The sequence below is a fragment of the Amblyomma americanum genome, chromosome 1 (genome assembly GCF_052857255.1).
Source record: "Amblyomma americanum isolate KBUSLIRL-KWMA chromosome 1, ASM5285725v1, whole genome shotgun sequence".
In the NCBI taxonomy this organism is placed as follows: Eukaryota; Metazoa; Arthropoda; class Arachnida; order Ixodida; family Ixodidae; genus Amblyomma; species Amblyomma americanum.
In genome coordinates this window covers 529,552,724-529,570,990 of record NC_135497.1, presented here as the reverse complement: position 1 = coordinate 529,570,990, position 18,267 = coordinate 529,552,724, and the positions used below count along the sequence as shown (strand labels likewise).

The following is an 18,267-nucleotide window of genomic DNA, read 5'->3' as shown; positions in this document are numbered from 1 at the left end:
CTGTCTACGCTTCTCATCACATATATATTAGGGCCATTGTTCATTCTTTTCAAGCGCTGTATCACAATGTGGTTAGGCAACATTTACACCATACACTGATGCAATGAAGACCCTGTGATGGCACTAATGTGCACTGCAGGAGAGTAATGCTAAATTTATTGCATTCACTTTCAAAATAGTTTCCTTTACTGTGCATTAAAATAAACAACCGAAACTCTGCATGCACACTAAAAACATGTCTACAGCTCAATGAAGGCCACCATATTATCAGTAGGCGTTGCAATGTTGGGAAAAGTCTGAAAGGACACTGAGGACAAGTCGAAGTTGGTCTGGAACAATTCATTACCCCAAAGTTGCTCTGTAACAATACATTACCACATTCCAATAAGAAAGGGCTTGCCTGTAATGAGAACAATGCTCGTGTACAGCTCATAGATTATTTGATCAGAGAAGCACTTGAAGTGCGCAAGATTACCGGGGTGAACTGCATTGGCAAGAAGGCTATTACAGTCCTTGACTACGTGAAAGAAAAACAAAATGGAACACAATATACACAGTGGTGTGTCGACATGGGTGTGTTTTTCAGCACGATTAAAGCAGTTTGAATCATGGTAAGCAAGTCATGAACAAAAAGTATTCATCACGAATATAATGGTACAACAGGTTGCAAAATGAGGAAATCGGAGTCATTGAAAGTGCTCGGGCATAAAATTTAGGCTTCCTGGAAAATTACCTTCTTGTACAACTTTGCTGGCTATTTTCTCTTCATGTTCAAGGAGACGTATGAAACCAATCCAAGTCAGGTGGAAATAGGCTGCTATTTTGTTTTAGACAGTCAGAAAATTTTTTTCTTTTAGCTGGTAATACTTTTCTACTAGCCGGTAATATCTTTACTGCTGCGTGGCACGCGATGGCATCGTAATTAGTGCTATGTTGGTATTGGGCAATGTGTATCATCAGAAAAGAAAGGTATGATGAGCCTGCACACACCAGTGTCAAGAAAAGGTTTATAACAGGACATCATTAAGACTGCCATTCAGCAGAAAACCCAGCGTTATCCAGCCTGCATTGTGTCAGAAAACTGCGCCACGCATGCATATCTGTAACAAAGGTCACTGGAAACAGCATTTATAATTTAAATCAAATGTCATCACATGTTTCAAACTACTTCACCTCATAAAGCAATAGATTTCACATACAAAAAATCTGATTAAATTTCCGTGTCGCTTCAAAGACCCTTGGGTCACCGACCAGGCGCACTCTACCAACTATACCACGCAGGCACATTGACTGTACTGAAGTACAAAGGGGGGGGGGGGGGGGGGCGTGTTGTGTGTGTGCTGTTGGCTTCATTTGAAGCTTAGTAATATATTTACTGCAGTGAACTAGAGATGTTCCAATCAGTGAGAAACCAGTTACAGTAACATCATGTAGGCGAACTGCAATGTGCAAGAGTTCAAAGACAAGAATGTCGAATCTGTGTTAAGATAATTGCGATACATGTGCGGACATGAATGAAGAAAGGCGACTGTCAGTGTGAAGAGAAACCACTGCAGGGAGCCATTAAAACTGTCGCGTAATGCCCTCAGATGCTGAGCTTAAGTGTCCTCCTACTATATTGGCATCGAGATAAGTTGCTATGCCTTTTAGGTGTTGCAACTTGCCCGAGTAAGGTGTGTTTTACATGTACAATGAAAATTTAGCGCAAACCTGTATTGACAAAATAATTTATTTTCATCACTGTCCTTCACGAATCCTTGAAATCATTATGCAGCCTAATTGAGACTCATTACCTAGTGCAACATTACATATCGAGCAATACGCCTCGTGTAAAAAGATAAGAAATTTTTATGGACAGACCCGCCTTTCATAAACATTCAACAGTGGTGTACACGCACATTACTGTTGCCTGAATTCCAGAGAGGAATACCCAGCAGTCACCTTTGCTAAACTAAATAGTGGAAGCACGTACACTGACAGTCCAGTAACAATAAGGGTGTAGAGGGTAAAAAGGTTGTATTGGATTTTTGTTAAAGCCACCGAACAACCTCCCCAATTTACATGAAGCAAAGTGCAAATGGCTGAGTCAAAGAAAATGGGATCTAACACAGTTTGACTGGGAGGTTGAAAGCCCAGTGCACAAAATTATCCCGGAAAAGAAAAAGATCCCAGACCTGGGAAGACCACCTGAGTAACCCAGAAAGGTGAATAACAAAGTTTACTACTACTACTATTACTGTCAATTTCCAGCTGGATTACCGAACTGGATCATACCCTTCCAGCTGCAAAATGCCATTTGGAGCGTTATTGTTGAAATTACGTCCAGCTGCAAAATTTATACTTCAAGTTACCTTCAACTGAATTAATGTAGAATTTGCCGGTTTCCTTCAGGGGTACAAATTCCAGTTCGAAGGTGGCAATGGGTAACCTGACTAAACTCTGCCCAAGCCTTGCATTTTCATCTCGAAGATAATGGCCAAGAAACAATCGCTTCACTTTTCTGTCAAGAAAAACAGTTCATTGCTGTATAATCGTATGGTGCATGTGAAAGAGGAAGTCGAAAGCAACAACACAGAGGCATCCAAATGCCATGAACCAAAGCATGTTACAATATTACCACACAAACAGTGCCATACAAGATGTGTTGCACCCTGAAGAGATGCTGTAAATGACTGCAGATGCAGCAACCATGCTGTGTGTTGAGCATGTTGTGAACTGCTGGCTCTCCACAAACACCAAAGCAAACAGAAAAGCACTGGTGAAAGCATGTCCAGTCAATACTATGATGCTAGAAGGAAAACAATTTTGTGCCTTCCTACCATTCACTGAAGCACCAAAAAATGTGCGTTGTGTACAAACAGAACACGTAAGGAGGCAATACAAGGAACGGCATATCTTCAAAATCACTAAAGCATGTATTAAACCACACACCCAGCAAGTTGGCCAACGGTAGGCGGAAAGCACTTGGGACACTTCCTGACTTACTAATGAACTGCAGCACCCGAGAATTCAGGGGGGCACTTTGTTGACCTCAAGTGCGGTGAGGCGAAAGCTTTTAGCGCAATGTTGCTACTCATGTCGCTGATGTGTGGTGAAGATGTTGATTAAAGACAACAAAATTCGCTTCACAACACCTTCGCATTAGCATGCGCACGCTTGGTTGCTGGAGACACAGGAGAGGGTTTAGGCGGCATGCTTCCAGATCGCCATTCAGGAGGCGTCTGGCAAGATTGCCAGGGAAGCGCTCCTCTCTAATGATGGTGGCGCCACTCAATAACGTCACACGCATGCGCAGTAGGCTGAAGAGCAGGTATTAAGCACTATTTTTGCTAATTAACTAATTACTATTTAACTGTGAGGACACTTGCCTGCTTATGTGGAGGAATGTGAAAGCATGCGTTTTGAGGAAAGGTTTTTTAGGGAAGGACACAGTAGCTCTCATCTATGGTAAAATAGAGCGGAAAAACTTGAGGACGGAACAAACACAACGACACTTCCACGCATTATCACACCGTCTGAAGAAAGTGGAGCGAAAATTTCAAATTGATGTTGTATTTTCGTCTCGCAGAAAATTACGCAACATTTGCCGAGCTGTCCAGCGGAAGCGAGAGTCCCTACTAGGAAGGAGGATTGGTGGTGGTTGTACCACAGCACACGTAGAGAGCAGGGTAGAGTGCGTCGAAGGTGTTGAATACAAGATCCCCCTTTCATGCGGTGGATGTTATGCTGGCCAGATTGGGCGATGTCTCAAAGAACGCCTGAAGGAGCATCGCAATTCTTTGGACAGGGCAGCTGGTTAGAATTTAGCGATGCACTGCAGGCAATCTAAGCACACCTGCGCCCCATTTCTCCATCAGACATTCGTCATCTTCAAACTTAAGGATCAGATAGTAAGGGAACTAGTAGAGGTATATCACACTGACAAGGGGGATGCAGCATGCATTAGCAAGCCCTCATTATCACTGGCTAACTGCGAAATCACCTTTTTGGAGCATACATTTGTAGAAATGTAGATTTAATATGTACAGTGATGACGCAGTGCCTCTTCAATATTTTTTGTTCTGTTTAGTGTTTCGCGGGAATAGTATATGTAGACATGTTCATAATAAATCACCAGTTTAATGTCAGCGCTCGTGTCGTCGTGTTTGTTCCGTGCTCGTGTTTTTCCGCGCTGTTTTACCATGGATAGTATAACCAACTTGCCCAGCTTCCATACTTATAAGTAGCTCTCACATATCTCGAAATCCTGGTGGACCCCTCAAACACTTTTGATTATAGCTATAGTGTGACACTTTTATGCGAACATCCCCTCTGGCGAGTCATGAGCCTATAAAGGCTTTCGCCTTGAAACTAATCTCTGTTGTCCTGAATACCACAAATAAATTGAAGGTCAAAGATATGGTCGTGTTTATAGAACAGCAGCAAAATGAAGAAGACTTGCCCAGCTTCTTAGCAGTATGCTGTCAAACTTGAAAGAGAGAAAATGCACATTGAGTGCATGTGCCATAGCTACATGTGAAAACCATGGCAGTGAGTGCGATTCCCACACGCAGCTGATCATGCACTTCCTGTCTCTCAGGTAGAACCCGAAAGGTACTGTGTCCTCCTCCTTGTTGTAGATGTTGATGCTCCTGCTGTTATCACCATTCGCCGGTGGTGTGATGATCCTGCAGCTGAGTATGGATGAATGAGTTCTGTTACACAATGCAAGCTGTGCTGGTCTTCGAAGAGAACTCTTTACCATGCCGTGCAGCAGTCGACGTCTTTGCAGACACCTCATGTAATCATTCAGGAGCCCGGTATGGCCACCCAGCTAGGTAACCAGTCCAGCCGAGACGTGAGTCAAGATGGATCTAGCATCAGGGCCTTCGAGTTGAAATCCGATGGTGAGAGTGGTCCGCCACATCTTCATTTGACGCACACCATCACCTGCAAGTTAATGTTATACGCTAAAATCTTCGAACAAGGTAGACATTGGGTTTCGAAATATTTCAAATTGTTGCAGCTGCAAGTCCAACTGCAGTCTGTTTCAAGTATCATTGTAAAATATGCTCAGTGCTAAACCAATCATTAGTACCAAATTGAACTGTTTCCATAATAGCTACAGGTACTTTATTGCAGATTTTCCAAACTGATAGCCACAAATAAATTCATATTAGAGTATTTTTATACTGAGAAAAAGAAACCACTACAAAATATCTTGCAGGGTAGGGAACGAGTTCAATTGTTTATGACTACCTTCAGTTCTTTAGTATATGCGGGCAGTTTCATTTTGCAGCGATCAAAATGAGGCTGCCACGACATTGTGGTCAATAAGAGAAATCCAAAGCCACAGAACAACAATGCGTGTCACCCACACCTATGTCTGCTGTCATCTGAAAACTATAGCCATGATTCATGTACATTATTTTGATATGCAGATCTATTTACACTGTCTTTCCTTGCTCAATAAACTATATATAAATGCAATCAGGTATCACCAGACGTATGCAATCTTACTCCAGGTAAGCACGTTAACCCTTCATGCCTGCCACAACACACTAAGCATGTTCTAACCAGTTTGACGATTTCAATGCGGGAAGTACAGGATAATGAAGAGATAAGATATTCCACAAAAATGGGTCATGAATGGATTCCACACAGGCTTCTTGTGTGCTGGTACCTTCCCCGGCAGGAACAGCACACCTGTCAAAAAATTTCAGGACTGATATATTTTTGTTTTCTGCGTGTCCTTACAGAAATATTTCGGGAAAAAAATTTCGCCCTCCTGCGGTCATTCCCAGGTGACTGCTGTGTAACTGATGTTGAAACTCTGCTATGAAACTTTCAGCTTGCGTAGCGAAACCACCTTTATGTGCTTCATTAGTAATGCTTAAGCCCGGTTATAGTATTCCTTTAAGCTTTCACGCAATTTTTTTCCACAGTTACGGGAACGACTGTGTGCTGCACATACTCATTTGCCTGCTTTGAAGTCATTTTCACTCTGCATGCAAAAGGAATGAGAATGATGCTCAACAAACTGTCACCGCTACAGCTTTCGTTTTCTTTACCTCAATGATGCTGGAGGCGTCCCGTTGTACCTTTCCAGACAGACGTTTACGCTGTCTTGCTGGCACCGCTGTGACCAGAGAGTACGCCAGTGCACACGGATGTCTTGTCGAGAAGCCCGACACATTCCTGGAATTTGCTAGTCGGCCGCGCGAACACCTATCATGTCAACCACTCATCACGCGCGCAAAGCACACCCGTTCAGCGATGTTCACTGCTGGCGATCGCACCTCAGAGCTCGACAGTTCGGCACTGCCTCTCACCGCAGTGCATCCTTGCACAGACATCACATCATACGCCTCGTCAGGTGATTGCTCAGAAGAGCTGTCTAGTCAGACACAACTCGAAAGCGTCGTGGTGCTATCGAAAGTCGCTCACCTCTCACAGTTCTTGGGTGTAACAAACGACAAATAAACGCAACGCTCAGCAAAACTCATTAAAACTGTCAACATGCACGGCCGGCGCCACCATCACCACGCTACATTAAGCGCACGGGCCGACGATTTCTTACTGCGAGCGATGGGCTTTCAACGGGAGAGCAGTTAGCGCCCCTATGCGGCTGCACATTTAAGCTCTGGCTAATAACGCTCTAAACCCTTGCTTCTTTCACATGTGCCCTTATGACGCCGTTTCATTGCATTGTGCAAACAAAGCAAGACTTTTATAAGCTTCGTTTTTGCTTCAAATAAATACATGTCAAACTGCGGTGACCTAACGTCGCATAAATCAGCGTTGCATTCACTCATTTGCATAATTCGGGTACTTTTGGCCGGGCAAAATTATGGCGGCAAATTGCAGCCATTTTTAGCAATGGCGGCACATTGTAAAAATGATGAAACGTCATTATGGCATCAATTCATAATGTGTGCGTATCACGTGTTACCCGTGACATTGTTCTAGCCAATGAGATTTCAGGAAGCGGTTATTTTCGGTATGCATCTATTTTCCCTAAATTGGCAAGTCGAGCGCATGTGCTTTCATATGTACCACCTGTACCTTATTTTGCCCTTCACAATCACTTATATTTCCCAGCTGGGCACAAAGAATAGCAATGCTGAAAATATTTTTGCAGTGCCACGTCAATTTGACTTTAGTACAAAAAGTGCTTCTGCAACAGACGATGATTAACACCGACCTTGCTCTGCCTTGTCGCTGACTGGCACTTTTGACAGCCAATCAGAGAGGCAACATGGCGCCGACAGGCGAAAGTGAATATCGAAAATAGACCCCCTGGACTGTGGTTTCCGAGCGCGCGACCCCACTTTCATACATCTGTTGACAAACGTGCGTCACTGGCCGTAGGTGATTTATATAATGGCTATCGCCATAAGAATTCTCACGAGTTGCCATATCTGTTGCGTATTGGGTTTAATGGCACATGCGCAACTAAAACCATCATGCGAAAAGCGCATGATAAAGGAGAAGTTTTCTGCAGAATTTTATAAGAATCTGAAAAGTGATCAGTGGGGTATAGAGCCTAAAACGTTTGTTTTGCTACCTAGTGACGACAAAGGAAGAGCATTTTAAAAATGGCCACGAGTAAAAACTTTAAAGAAGGTCGAGTAACCACAGTGGCCATCCTTGGCTGGGCAAGGTTCTCGAGGCTTCCGACAAACCAAATAAAGACCTTAGCCATCCTCTCAGGAGTGGGAAAGTGGCTGAGGTGTGACTAAAAGAATCTGTTTGCGCTAATAAATCAGCTATATTTGATCAATTCTATAGCTTGCTTAACACATCTGCCCTCTTTAAAATTTAAGAACATGTGACAAGTTTACAAGTGCCTAAGAGCATTGTTGGATGGAATAGTATGTGTTGGTTGTAAAAAAAATTGGCTTGATTGGCTGTGGTTTAACTCTGGCTAAACCTGATTGAATTGCGAAAACTCGCGTAGCTGCTTCGGTTTCTCATTGTTTTCGCAATCGTTCTTCTTGTTCCTCTGTTTACTGGGTATGTTGCAAAACCTCTTTCTCTCATTCTTCGTAGCTTGCTTAGCTTTATACTTAGATTCTAACTGTTGCGAAGCAGTAGAGCAACTAGATTCAGATATAGACTCTTCGTCGGTAACTTCCATGGCGAAACTGATCAACCAACGCCTAGCGCACCGCTGTATATTCCAGTGAAGCCGCCACGGAGCGAGCGCAAGGCGAGGAGGTCGCCATATCAACGAAGAGACCACCTGTTAGGCGCGGCGCCGGCCGCCACGGAGCGAGCGCAAGGCGAGGAGGTCGTCATATCAACGGAGAGACCACCTGTTAGGCGCGGTGTCGGCTTGGGGGCCACGGCACACGCGACGAGCGGCTCTCTTCTAGCTGCGGTGGGGAGCAAGCTGACGTCACGCGTCGTCATAGCAACGTACAGAGCTGACGTCACGCTACCTGCTAATCGCAGCGCCGGCTCTGGGGCGTCACGGCATACGCGACGAGCGGTTACACCTGGCGTAGTATTGCTTTCGCAATAAAACTGCAAAATACTTTTGTAGCAATAGCTACATTGCGGTAGAATTTCAAGTCTTCAGCGTGACGGCGCCGTGGCGGTGGCGGCGCACCCACGGCGTGGCGGTGCCGCTATCGCCACGTTGTCACGTGGTCGGTCACATGGTGCGGAGCAGCTGCCGGCGGCGCGGGGCCGTGGCTGGTCACGTGGTGTGGAACAGCTGCCGCTACTGGCTGCGCGCCGCGCCGGCAAAACCGAGCTGCAACAGCTGTGCGCATGCGCCGTGTAGAGTGGGAAGAAGATTAAGAAGGAACGCCCAGCGAAACGCAGCGGCGAAAGACTGAAATTCAACTGAGCAAGTGCCACTAGGCCAGCTGTAGCTATCGCGTCACTCCAGATTTAACCAGAGCTAAACCACCGCCAATTTTCTTTCTTAGTTTCTGGAGTTATCTGCATGAAAATGGAACATGGTTCTCTGTTAACTCCTCTCCGCATAAAATACATTGCAGTTCGAACAGTTTTGTCAGTATGAATCTATGTGTAAGCTGTGTGTAAGACTGCGGATAATCACTTCTTTGAAGCGTTCCTGATGGATGCAGAACTTCCATTCACCTAAACCTAGCTTTACAAACCGCACTTTCTTCTTTGCTTCATTGTTCCACGTGGACTGCCATTTTTGTCTTACGTAACAGTGAACTAAGTTCAAGCAATTATGGAAAGGTGCATTAAACTTTTTTACGCATTTTCCACAAGCTTCACCAGCGCAGAAGCCTGCTCTCTCATTGCCTTTAATTCCGACATGACTTCGCACGCAGCAGAGTTTTGTGTTTTGTTCAAGAGGTGTGGCTATTTTTACAGTGTATATGAAGTCTCCAAACAATTGAGTGATTGGATTTCAGGATGAGGAGATGTAAGCACGCTTAGGAAGTTTGTGCATACAATAGTGTTTGTGCCGTTCTCGTTTACGATTTTTTCAATGGCTACACAGACGGCGTAGGGTTCGGAAGTGAAAATGGATGCAGAGTGTGGAAATCGTACTGTTTCATTCCAATTTCCTTTCACCACTGCGCATCCAACGTAAACATCTGTTTTTGAGCCATTTGTATAGAAAGCTGAGAATCTACTGTACTGTCCTTCGAATGCAAGAAATTCTTGTAGTATATGTTGCCGTGGAGTTTTTTTTATAAAACTTTGCGAGAGAGAAATCACAAATTGCTGGAAAATTGTAGTATGGAGGCAGTGAATCTTTCCTTCGGGTAATTCTATGTAATCTACCTAGTGCACTGAGATCTTGGTACATATCTTAAAAACGCAAAATCAGTGGCCTGGTAGTTTGCAGTTTTTTAACAGTGTTCTAGATGAGCACTTTGTAATTACTTGGTGACTGGTGTGTTTAAGTAGTGAACGTATTTCTAGAATCTTTGGAGACGTGATCATGGATATTCTGTCTCTAAGTGATGGTTCGTTAGTTTCTGCATGACTCCTTATGGGCAACGTCCTGTATGCACCCGTCGAAAGACGCAGATCTAAATTATGTAGCGAATCCCGTTTATTATGGTAATATTATCTCGATGACCCAAAAACTACACATCAATTATCCAGGGTAGAGCATACTACAGCACGGTATATTTTTAAGAGGCATGTCCTATCGCCCCCCCCCCCCCCCCCCACTGTTTTCGTGAGAGTACTTTGAATATGTCGAGGGACCTGGAGACTTTCTCTTTCAGTGAGTTTATGTGAGGCAGGAAAGTGAGTTTTTTGTTGAATGTTATGCCTAGAAATTTATGGAATCTGCCTGTAAGCCTGATTTGAGTGAGAAAAGAATGGTCACTGGTTTGAGCGAAGAAAACCGAAAACCATTTCTCTCTGCCCACATTGAAACTTTATTTATTGTTAATTGTATTTGTATTTCGCATGTTGATATGCTGGAAGATGTGCAAGCTATCTGGAGATCGTCTTCTTAGAATGAATACATAACTGTTTTTTTTCCCTGACTTTTCTCCTTCTCTTCCTCCCCATAACGAATCTTGGGGTTATTTTGCTAAAAGAGTTCATTTTTACAAGAAAGAGCGTTGTGCTTAAAATTCACCCCTGAGGTACTCGATTTTCGTGGATGAATTTCCTCGAAATGGTTGAACCTTAGCGTACTCTGAATACACGGTTAGTTAAGAAATCTTTTGGGCGGTTAAAGATTCTTTCATGAATGCCAAGCTCAGCCAAGTCCTGAAGATTCCCCAACCTCAAGGTTGTGTTATATGCCTTCTCTAAATTGAAAAATACAGCAAGACAGTATTGTGATGTGAATAAAAGCTACTCTGACAGTATTTTCAAACGAACTAGGTGATCTGTAAAGGAGAATCCGTTTTTAAAACCGCACTCATGACTGCCAAGAAGTTCACAAGATTGAAGTACAAAAGTTAATCGTATATTCAGGACACGGTCAAAGGATTTGGCGAGGACACTGGCAAAGGCTATGGGTCTATAACTGCTAGGAGAGGTTGGCGGCTTCCCGGGTTTAAGAAACGGTAGAATATCAGTTTATTTTTTCAGGTCTCGAATATTTTTTTCCGATACCCAAACTTCGTTAACGAATCTTAATAGCACTTCTGCAGCAGTGTAAGGAAGAGAAAGATGAAAGCACAAGAAGAAGAAACAAGACCGCTCCCTTAATTACTGTGCTGAGGTTTCTCAGCTACACAACATTTTAGGAATTTGCTTACTCTGCTCTTAAAACATCTCCCGAATATCAGCATCTTCTGCATCCTTGGAGCACTAAAGACTGGCGCTCGAGATGACTAGTGGTCTTTTTCACGCGTTTGCGTTGCCGGGTTCCCCTTCTAATTTTCTACCTTCACTGATCTGGGCCGGCGGATTCCCCATTGTGCCCTTTTTTGCGCCGAACCTGAAACACTTAATCACGTCCTGCTGTTCTGCCGCCGATTCTCTCATTTCAGGAAGCGTCTTTTAGAAATTCCATTTCATCAACTGGGTTTTCTTGTGTCCTCAGCGGTTCTTTCTATTGGCGCTTCTTTCTAGCTTGGGCAATAGCGACAGGAGTGTGTCCTCTGCTCTGCAAAATTTCCTTCAAGAAACGCAGTGACTCCCATTCTAATTTCGTTTTCGCGCTATCTGTCAGTACGACATTGAAACATTGCAGGCATTGTATACTAATATGCACATTAAACCACTGTTCTGTCTTCGATCTCTAAGTTAACATGACCCCGGTCCTTGCGTCTTCCAATCTACATGCTATTACTACTCCTTTTTCCGTGAAAACGTTCCTGTATCCAGCAATTCACCGCCTGTCTCTTGGCCACTCCCCCGCGGTTGGAGTGTTTGAGGCCCACCTACCTACCTACTCCACTCCTTGCCCATGTGTGCGTTTGTATCAGCAATGCACCCTGGCCAATCCCCCGCCTTGGGTGCGTGCCATTCAGCCTTAGGCATCATCATCTGCAGGAGAGGCCTAGCTCCGAACTCCCGCAGACGAGGTTGGCTACGTATTGGGTGGCTGGTCCTATTTTCCTTTTCCCCCTCTGACTTTGCGCCTTTTGTCTTGTGTGGATAACGCACACGGTGACGTCTGAAATCAGTGGCAATCTCTACGCGATCTCCCGGCCAGGGGAGCTCCCACTGGTCGCCTTCTCTATTGCCTCCTGAGATGCATCTGGAAGCTTTTCAACGCTCGGCGCACGCAGCATTCCTGTGGCGATGGTGCCAAATGATGGTGGTGCTATCAAAATTAACAATCCAGGGCATGTGCGAGCTGCTCTTCAGACGGCCACTTCCATTTATGATGCAATAACTGAGGTAAGCCACTTTAGACGTGGCGGGATTCTGTGCCGTTCACCAAACCTGTCGTGCGATAAAGATCTTCTAAACTGCTCTTCTTCAGGGTCTCGTCCGGTAAACAGCTTCATTTCTTTTCGTCTGGCCTGCACAAAAGGTTTGGTTAGCGGTGCGGACTCTTGCTTGTCTCCAGTTGAGACAATCGACCTTCTCTCTGCAGCGGGTGTTGTAGCTGTGTATCGCTGTAGCCGGGAACAATGTGCGGGTGTAAACGGAAACGGTAATTGCCACTTTTGCGGGTAGTGCTTGCCTCTCGGAAATAAAAGCATGGCCCTTAATCTTGCGTGTAGATTCTCTTCTGTCTAAGCCACTGCAGTGCAGGAACTGCTGGCGATATGGCCATAGTGCTAATGGCCGCAAGTCCATCTTGCGGTGCTACAAATGTGGCAATGACCATCCATCGAATTTATGCTCTCATCAAAACGACACTTGTTGCCTTTGTGGTGTATCTCACGCTGCAAATTCCACGGATTGCCCTTCTCGGTATCATTAATTACAAATTATAGAAATAACAGACCGCAAGCGCTGTTCGCAGCGTGAGGCAATATCATAAATTAAAGAGAGAGCGCACGGCTATGCAGGTGTGTCAGCCCGTTCAGGAGTGACACTAGATTCGTCTATTTCTCAGGCAAGAGTGACTGCTGTGGAAGCCTCCATGGCTAAGATGGCTGACAGGATAGTGTTCACAGTCACAGAGTGCATATGTAATGCTCTGCAACACAGATTACTCAGGCCATGCAAACTGGAATGACTTCTGCCATGTCAGCCATGCCTTCATTATTGACCCATCAATCCTTACCTGCGCTGTCTCAGCCCCAGGAACAGGTTACTGCTGTTTCACCTGTTCCTCGGTCCGCTAATTCAGATGATGTTCAAATTATTCATGATGCAGAGATAATGGATACAGATACGCGAATCCTCAAACGCAGTGGATCCCCCAATGTCTAACCCTTCTTCTCCCCATCCTCAGCCAAATCACAGAAGCAACAGATTGACTTTAAGCCAAAAGACAATATTTTTGGGCAGGTAGTTGCTACTGCCCGGATTTCACATCTATTGGGGTGTTAAGTGTTCTCGAGAGGAACTGTCGGTCACTTCTTTCAGCTTCAACAGACTTACTGTACCTTTTATCCCAACATAATCTAAACATAATTATTTTACAAGAAACTTGTCTTACATCTGAAAAACATTTCCATTTGAAAAATTATTCATTTCGACGAGATCTACAGTCAAGAGGAAGAAGGTTATTGTTACTAGTTTTTTTAAAAGTTTGTAACAGGGCTAAAATTGCGTTTCAATCCTCTACTATAGACTGCAAGTTATTGGCTTTAGACTGAAATTCCAGGGTGCTCTCCCCTTTCATTCGTAAATGTTTATTTTCGTTGTGGTGTACAGGATACCGTATGTCAGTTGTATGTCAGTATGTCGTATGTCAGTTCTCTAGGCCGGCGACTTTAATTCTCATCATGTGTCGGGAGGGTTTGAGACAGATTTCTGTGGTAAGCGCCTTTTGAGATTGGGTTACTGATAACAACCTTTCGTGCATGAATTCTGGTTCGGCCACAATTCTTCACGCACAAATCCAATCTCTGTTAGATTTAACTTTCAGCAGCCCTTCTGCTTCTGCACTCAATTGGTCTACTGTGGATTGTGGAACATCTAGTGATCACATACCTATCGTTTCTGATGTTAATTTGCACTTAACTCCAGCGTGCTCTCAGTTAAAGTCATATATAAACTATGACCAGATTCAGTCCACTTTGCGCTCTACTCTTGCTTCAGCGGTTAATTCTCCTGAAGAGCATACATCAAAAGACATATGTTCGGCTATTGAGGAATGCCGAAAGAAGTCCGAATTTTTGGTGCGTACATCAAGAGGGAACACTTCAGCTAGATGGTGGAATGCAGATTGTTCGCGGGATTACACACGCAGAAAGGCTGCATGGATGAAGCTCCTACACAGTCAGTGCCAGAAAATTTGGCATGATTATAAGTTCATTGCGGCTTCTTTTAAACGCTCAATCTCTCAAGCGAGAGAAAATTATGAATCTGAGAATTTTGATTTCCTAACAAAATCAGAAAATCGCCGCGCACTTTTCGCATTCTTAAGATCGCGGAAAAAGATATCGGTTTCAGAAAATTCACCCTCATGTGTTTTAACCCCGCAAAAAGCAATAGAAACAATTGAGACAGTCGCCAAAGGATTAGAGCAGCGCTTCTCGTTTGTACTTAGTTTGGGCGCCGCGTTTGTGGTGTCAGTGGACCAGATTTAGCATTTCCCCCCTGTTACCCTTCCCCGAGCTTTCCCCGATAGTTTTGTGGTTACCAACTGCAGCTTCTGGCCCTGATAGGATAACATCAAAAATGTTAAGGATCCTCTTTGAGGAGTCCCCTAACTCTTTATTCCAGCTGGTCAATTTTTCCATCAAACACGCATGGATTCCTCCTGAGTGGAAAATCGCCAAAGTGATCCCTTTAACTAAAAACAATGGTGGTGGCTAATCTCTGCATAATATTAGACCCATTTCATTGACATCGAACGTGGTTAACTTAATTGAAAGAGTCACGCTCCTACGTGTTTCGGAGTTTATGGACCGCAATAATGTCCTTAGTATCTGTAAAATTGGTTTCCGTCAAAAATGTTTCATATAGAATGCACTCACCGACCTTAGGAGTCGTATGCTTCGATCCCCAATGCCGCCGGGTACCCACCAGTTTTTATGGGTACAAGATTTCCTCCGGCCTGCTGCTCGGCTCTTCTGGGTTACAAGCTTGGGAAAAGCGTCGTGACCACAGTTGCACTGACGGATCAGCGATAAATTCCGCCGTCAACAACATTAAATCCGCCTCGTGCGGAAGAAGATCATTTTGTGGCCCCTTTTTTGCACCGCAGTCGTAGCCTAGTGGTCTGGGCGTCCGCTTCGGCGGCGTGAGGTGGTTGGTTCGAAACCCACCGCCGGACACCCACCGGTAAAAATGGGCTCAAGCCACCTTCGGCCCGGCGCCCGGCTTCGTCTTTTGGGGTGTGTGCTTGGAGGAGGCTCCGGAAACCCCGCTGCGCCCCTTCGGGGGCAAACCTAGTTTTGAACAACTCAGCCTGCAAAGGTGGTACGTGTTTCACTCCCAAGTGAAGAGTTCGATGAAGGCTCGTACGCTCTAACTAGCGTCAAGCTGAACAAGTCCTTCGCCAAGTTCCTTCGTCAGAAGCAATTCAGAGTATCTCACTACGGTGTTGGGGAAGTCCGGTTTTTCCGGCTGTGCGTCTTTGTGAGAAAAAAAAACGAACCTTACAGCGGACTTGTACAAACCAGGCTCATCATAAACCGACTTTCATTTCTGGTTCCTGACGAGTACAGCTTGGTGTATTTTCTGGCTATCTGTGTCCAGTTTAAGGGGAATGGGAATCGTCGAATACAAAGCATTTTTATCTTGCCGAAAGATGGCAGCTTGTGTACTTAAGAATCATTTTGGTAACATTTTTTAATAGAAATGTGTTCGTTAAGGGGTTAAAATGTGTACAACGAGGATGTACACAAGAAAGCGAGGATAGTAAATTATGCACACAACTCAATCTTTATTACGTCTTTGAATGGCAGGTGGGAATATGCGAAAGCAGGTTTTTCAACACTAGAAAATGTGAGATAAATGCATCCACTGACCATATTCGTCAAGCAATGGGTTGCGGTTTTGTGAGGCTTCACTGTCGCGTAGCGCTGCATAGGGGATATTCATAAAGGTCAGAAGGCTCACTGTTCGCTGAATAGAAGACGACCTTTTCCTACGTCGTCGGACCCGTATTGTAATACTGACGCACTAAGGCTCTTGCGAACTGAGAGACCGGTCCATCGCACTTCTTTCAAGTTTAGAACACCCGAATTGCTTCAGATATCTGGCTGTTGGCAGTTTCGGTCGCGAGTGCAATGGGCGCGTCGTGTTTGATCTGACAAAGCCAACATGCCCGGATTGCGTATTCTCCCGCAGCTATACCTTCGCCGGTCGAAGTTCACAGCGCGGTGTTATTTGGCAGTACATTCCTGCACATTATTAGATCAGCATGCATAGGCATAATAGCAGGAAATAAATGAGCTCTGTTCCCTCAGAGCCACAACGCTCTTTGTGTAACGCCGACTCCGTGACATCACAGCGGCCCTGAATACGTCAAGGTGAAGAGGTATTGACTCACTACAAAAACGGCAGCCCATTCGTACGAAGCACCCCTTGTACTGGTGGCATGATTCGCGGCTTACGTCTGCTTGAGTTCCTGAGAAACACCATGCAAGCTAATTAGGAAGGTTACTCATAGTACTACACCATGTATATTATGATCCCGGATATGAAGCCTAAAAACAATACGTGACGAAGGTCTGGTGAAAAAAAGATGAGCACTTTAGAAACTTATCTGCGGTCCTGAAGGAAGGGAGGTGTTGTGCCGCTAACCCTAGGACAACTCTAAGCCCAAAGGAAGCTCCTTGCACGTTGGTTGAATTATCGTGTCTGATATGTTCATTGCCACTCGCGGGGGGAGCCCGTGGTTTTGTTTCAGATGGCCGGTTGTGTGGTTATCTGGGACTTTGCTGACTTATGTAAATGTAGCGTGATACGACTGCAGCTGATGGCGAGGCTTTCTTAACGACAAAGTGATCTTAACGAGTGGAATTCCCCGTTTCTTGTGCCTTTTCGCGAGGGTTGCTTCGACGCATAGGTCTTGGGCAGAAGGATGGTCATTACCACAGCGTACGACTAGCGGGAAGAGTTGGTACAAACACATCCTGCACACTGTTGCCCACGATGCTTGTAGGCTGGGTTTCCGCGATAAACGTCTCTTATGCGTGGCACCATCTCATTCGCCCGCGACGTCAAGGCCTTCCTAGAGTGCAGTTTGTGACCGCTGCGTACGTCTGCGTGTAGATCAGGTCGCAGACTGCCGCGTTGTTATCGTAGCTTATCTCAGCCAGCTTGAAATCTGGATTGATGGACACCTGCATCATGGCAAAAGAAAAGTTGGTTGGCGCCTCGCAAGCAACCTCAAGGAGGATTAGAATGCGTCATTTGTTACATGCGAAAGTGGCCCTCGAGGTATGGTTGAGCACTCACTGAGTATGGTCATTTTCGAGCTCAAATCCAAAGTTACGAAGGGCTCCTGGCAAATGTCACAAATAGCTTCCAGCGAGACCAGTTTTTTCCCATTATGCTGGCAGGAAACCGCAAGAGAGCAGAGCACTGCTCTTTAATATCCTAACAATAATCTCAAGTGACGAGGCAGTAAATCACAGCGGTTTATAATATTAGTCTAAATTTGATTTTTTTTTTCGCTACACCGAATAAAAAAGCCGGAACGCCAAAGCTTTGTTAATTGAACCTCTCCATCAAAAATCAGTTCGAGCTATCGGGGCTGCTGTAGTATTGAGGGAAAGGATTTTCGCAGTTCACATTCTTTATACAATTTTCAGTTTGTATTTGCTCTGAGTCGGAGTTCAAAGAAAGAAGTCGTTGGCATGGTCATATTTGTTTTTTGTTGATACAGTGAAGAAAGTATGGCGCCATCCTAATAATCGATTGCAAGCCGGGAAGTATACCGTAGTACCAAACGACCCACTGACTTATCGCGCTCTTTCAGTGGCTGGAGCGTTCGGCTGCTGAGGGTATGTTCCTGGGATACAATACCGGCTGTGGCGGCTGGATGTCAATCTAGGCAAAATGCAAAAAATACTCGTGCGCTGTGTGATGTCTGTTAAAGATTCCAATTCAAAACTATTCAAAAAGGCGTTCTTCATATTCCACGTACAGATTTAAGATATTTAATTACATCTACCTCATCACACGAATTGAATAATGCAATAATTAGTTATTATATTTTTCAGAAGTAACTTTTACATGGTTACGCTGGTTGCGCGCTACAGGTTCTAGTAGTGTGATGAAGTGGACAGGCAAGTGTAT

General features: G+C 44.7%; 1 protein-coding gene across 2 annotated transcripts in view; it reads right to left on the bottom strand.

The window, feature by feature from the left end:
* Positions 1 to 15,886: 15,886 nt before the first annotated feature.
* Positions 15,887 to 18,267, bottom strand: part of LOC144116268 (lysyl oxidase homolog 2-like) — a 92,930-nt gene continuing 90,549 nt past the window's right edge. For both annotated transcript variants that reach the window (XM_077650986.1, XM_077650985.1), the window contains one exon: positions 15,887 to 17,309. In XM_077650986.1, the coding sequence (XP_077507112.1) occupies positions 17,187 to 17,309 (123 nt within the window). In that variant the 3' untranslated portion in view covers positions 15,887 to 17,186. The remainder of the gene's footprint in view (positions 17,310 to 18,267) is intronic.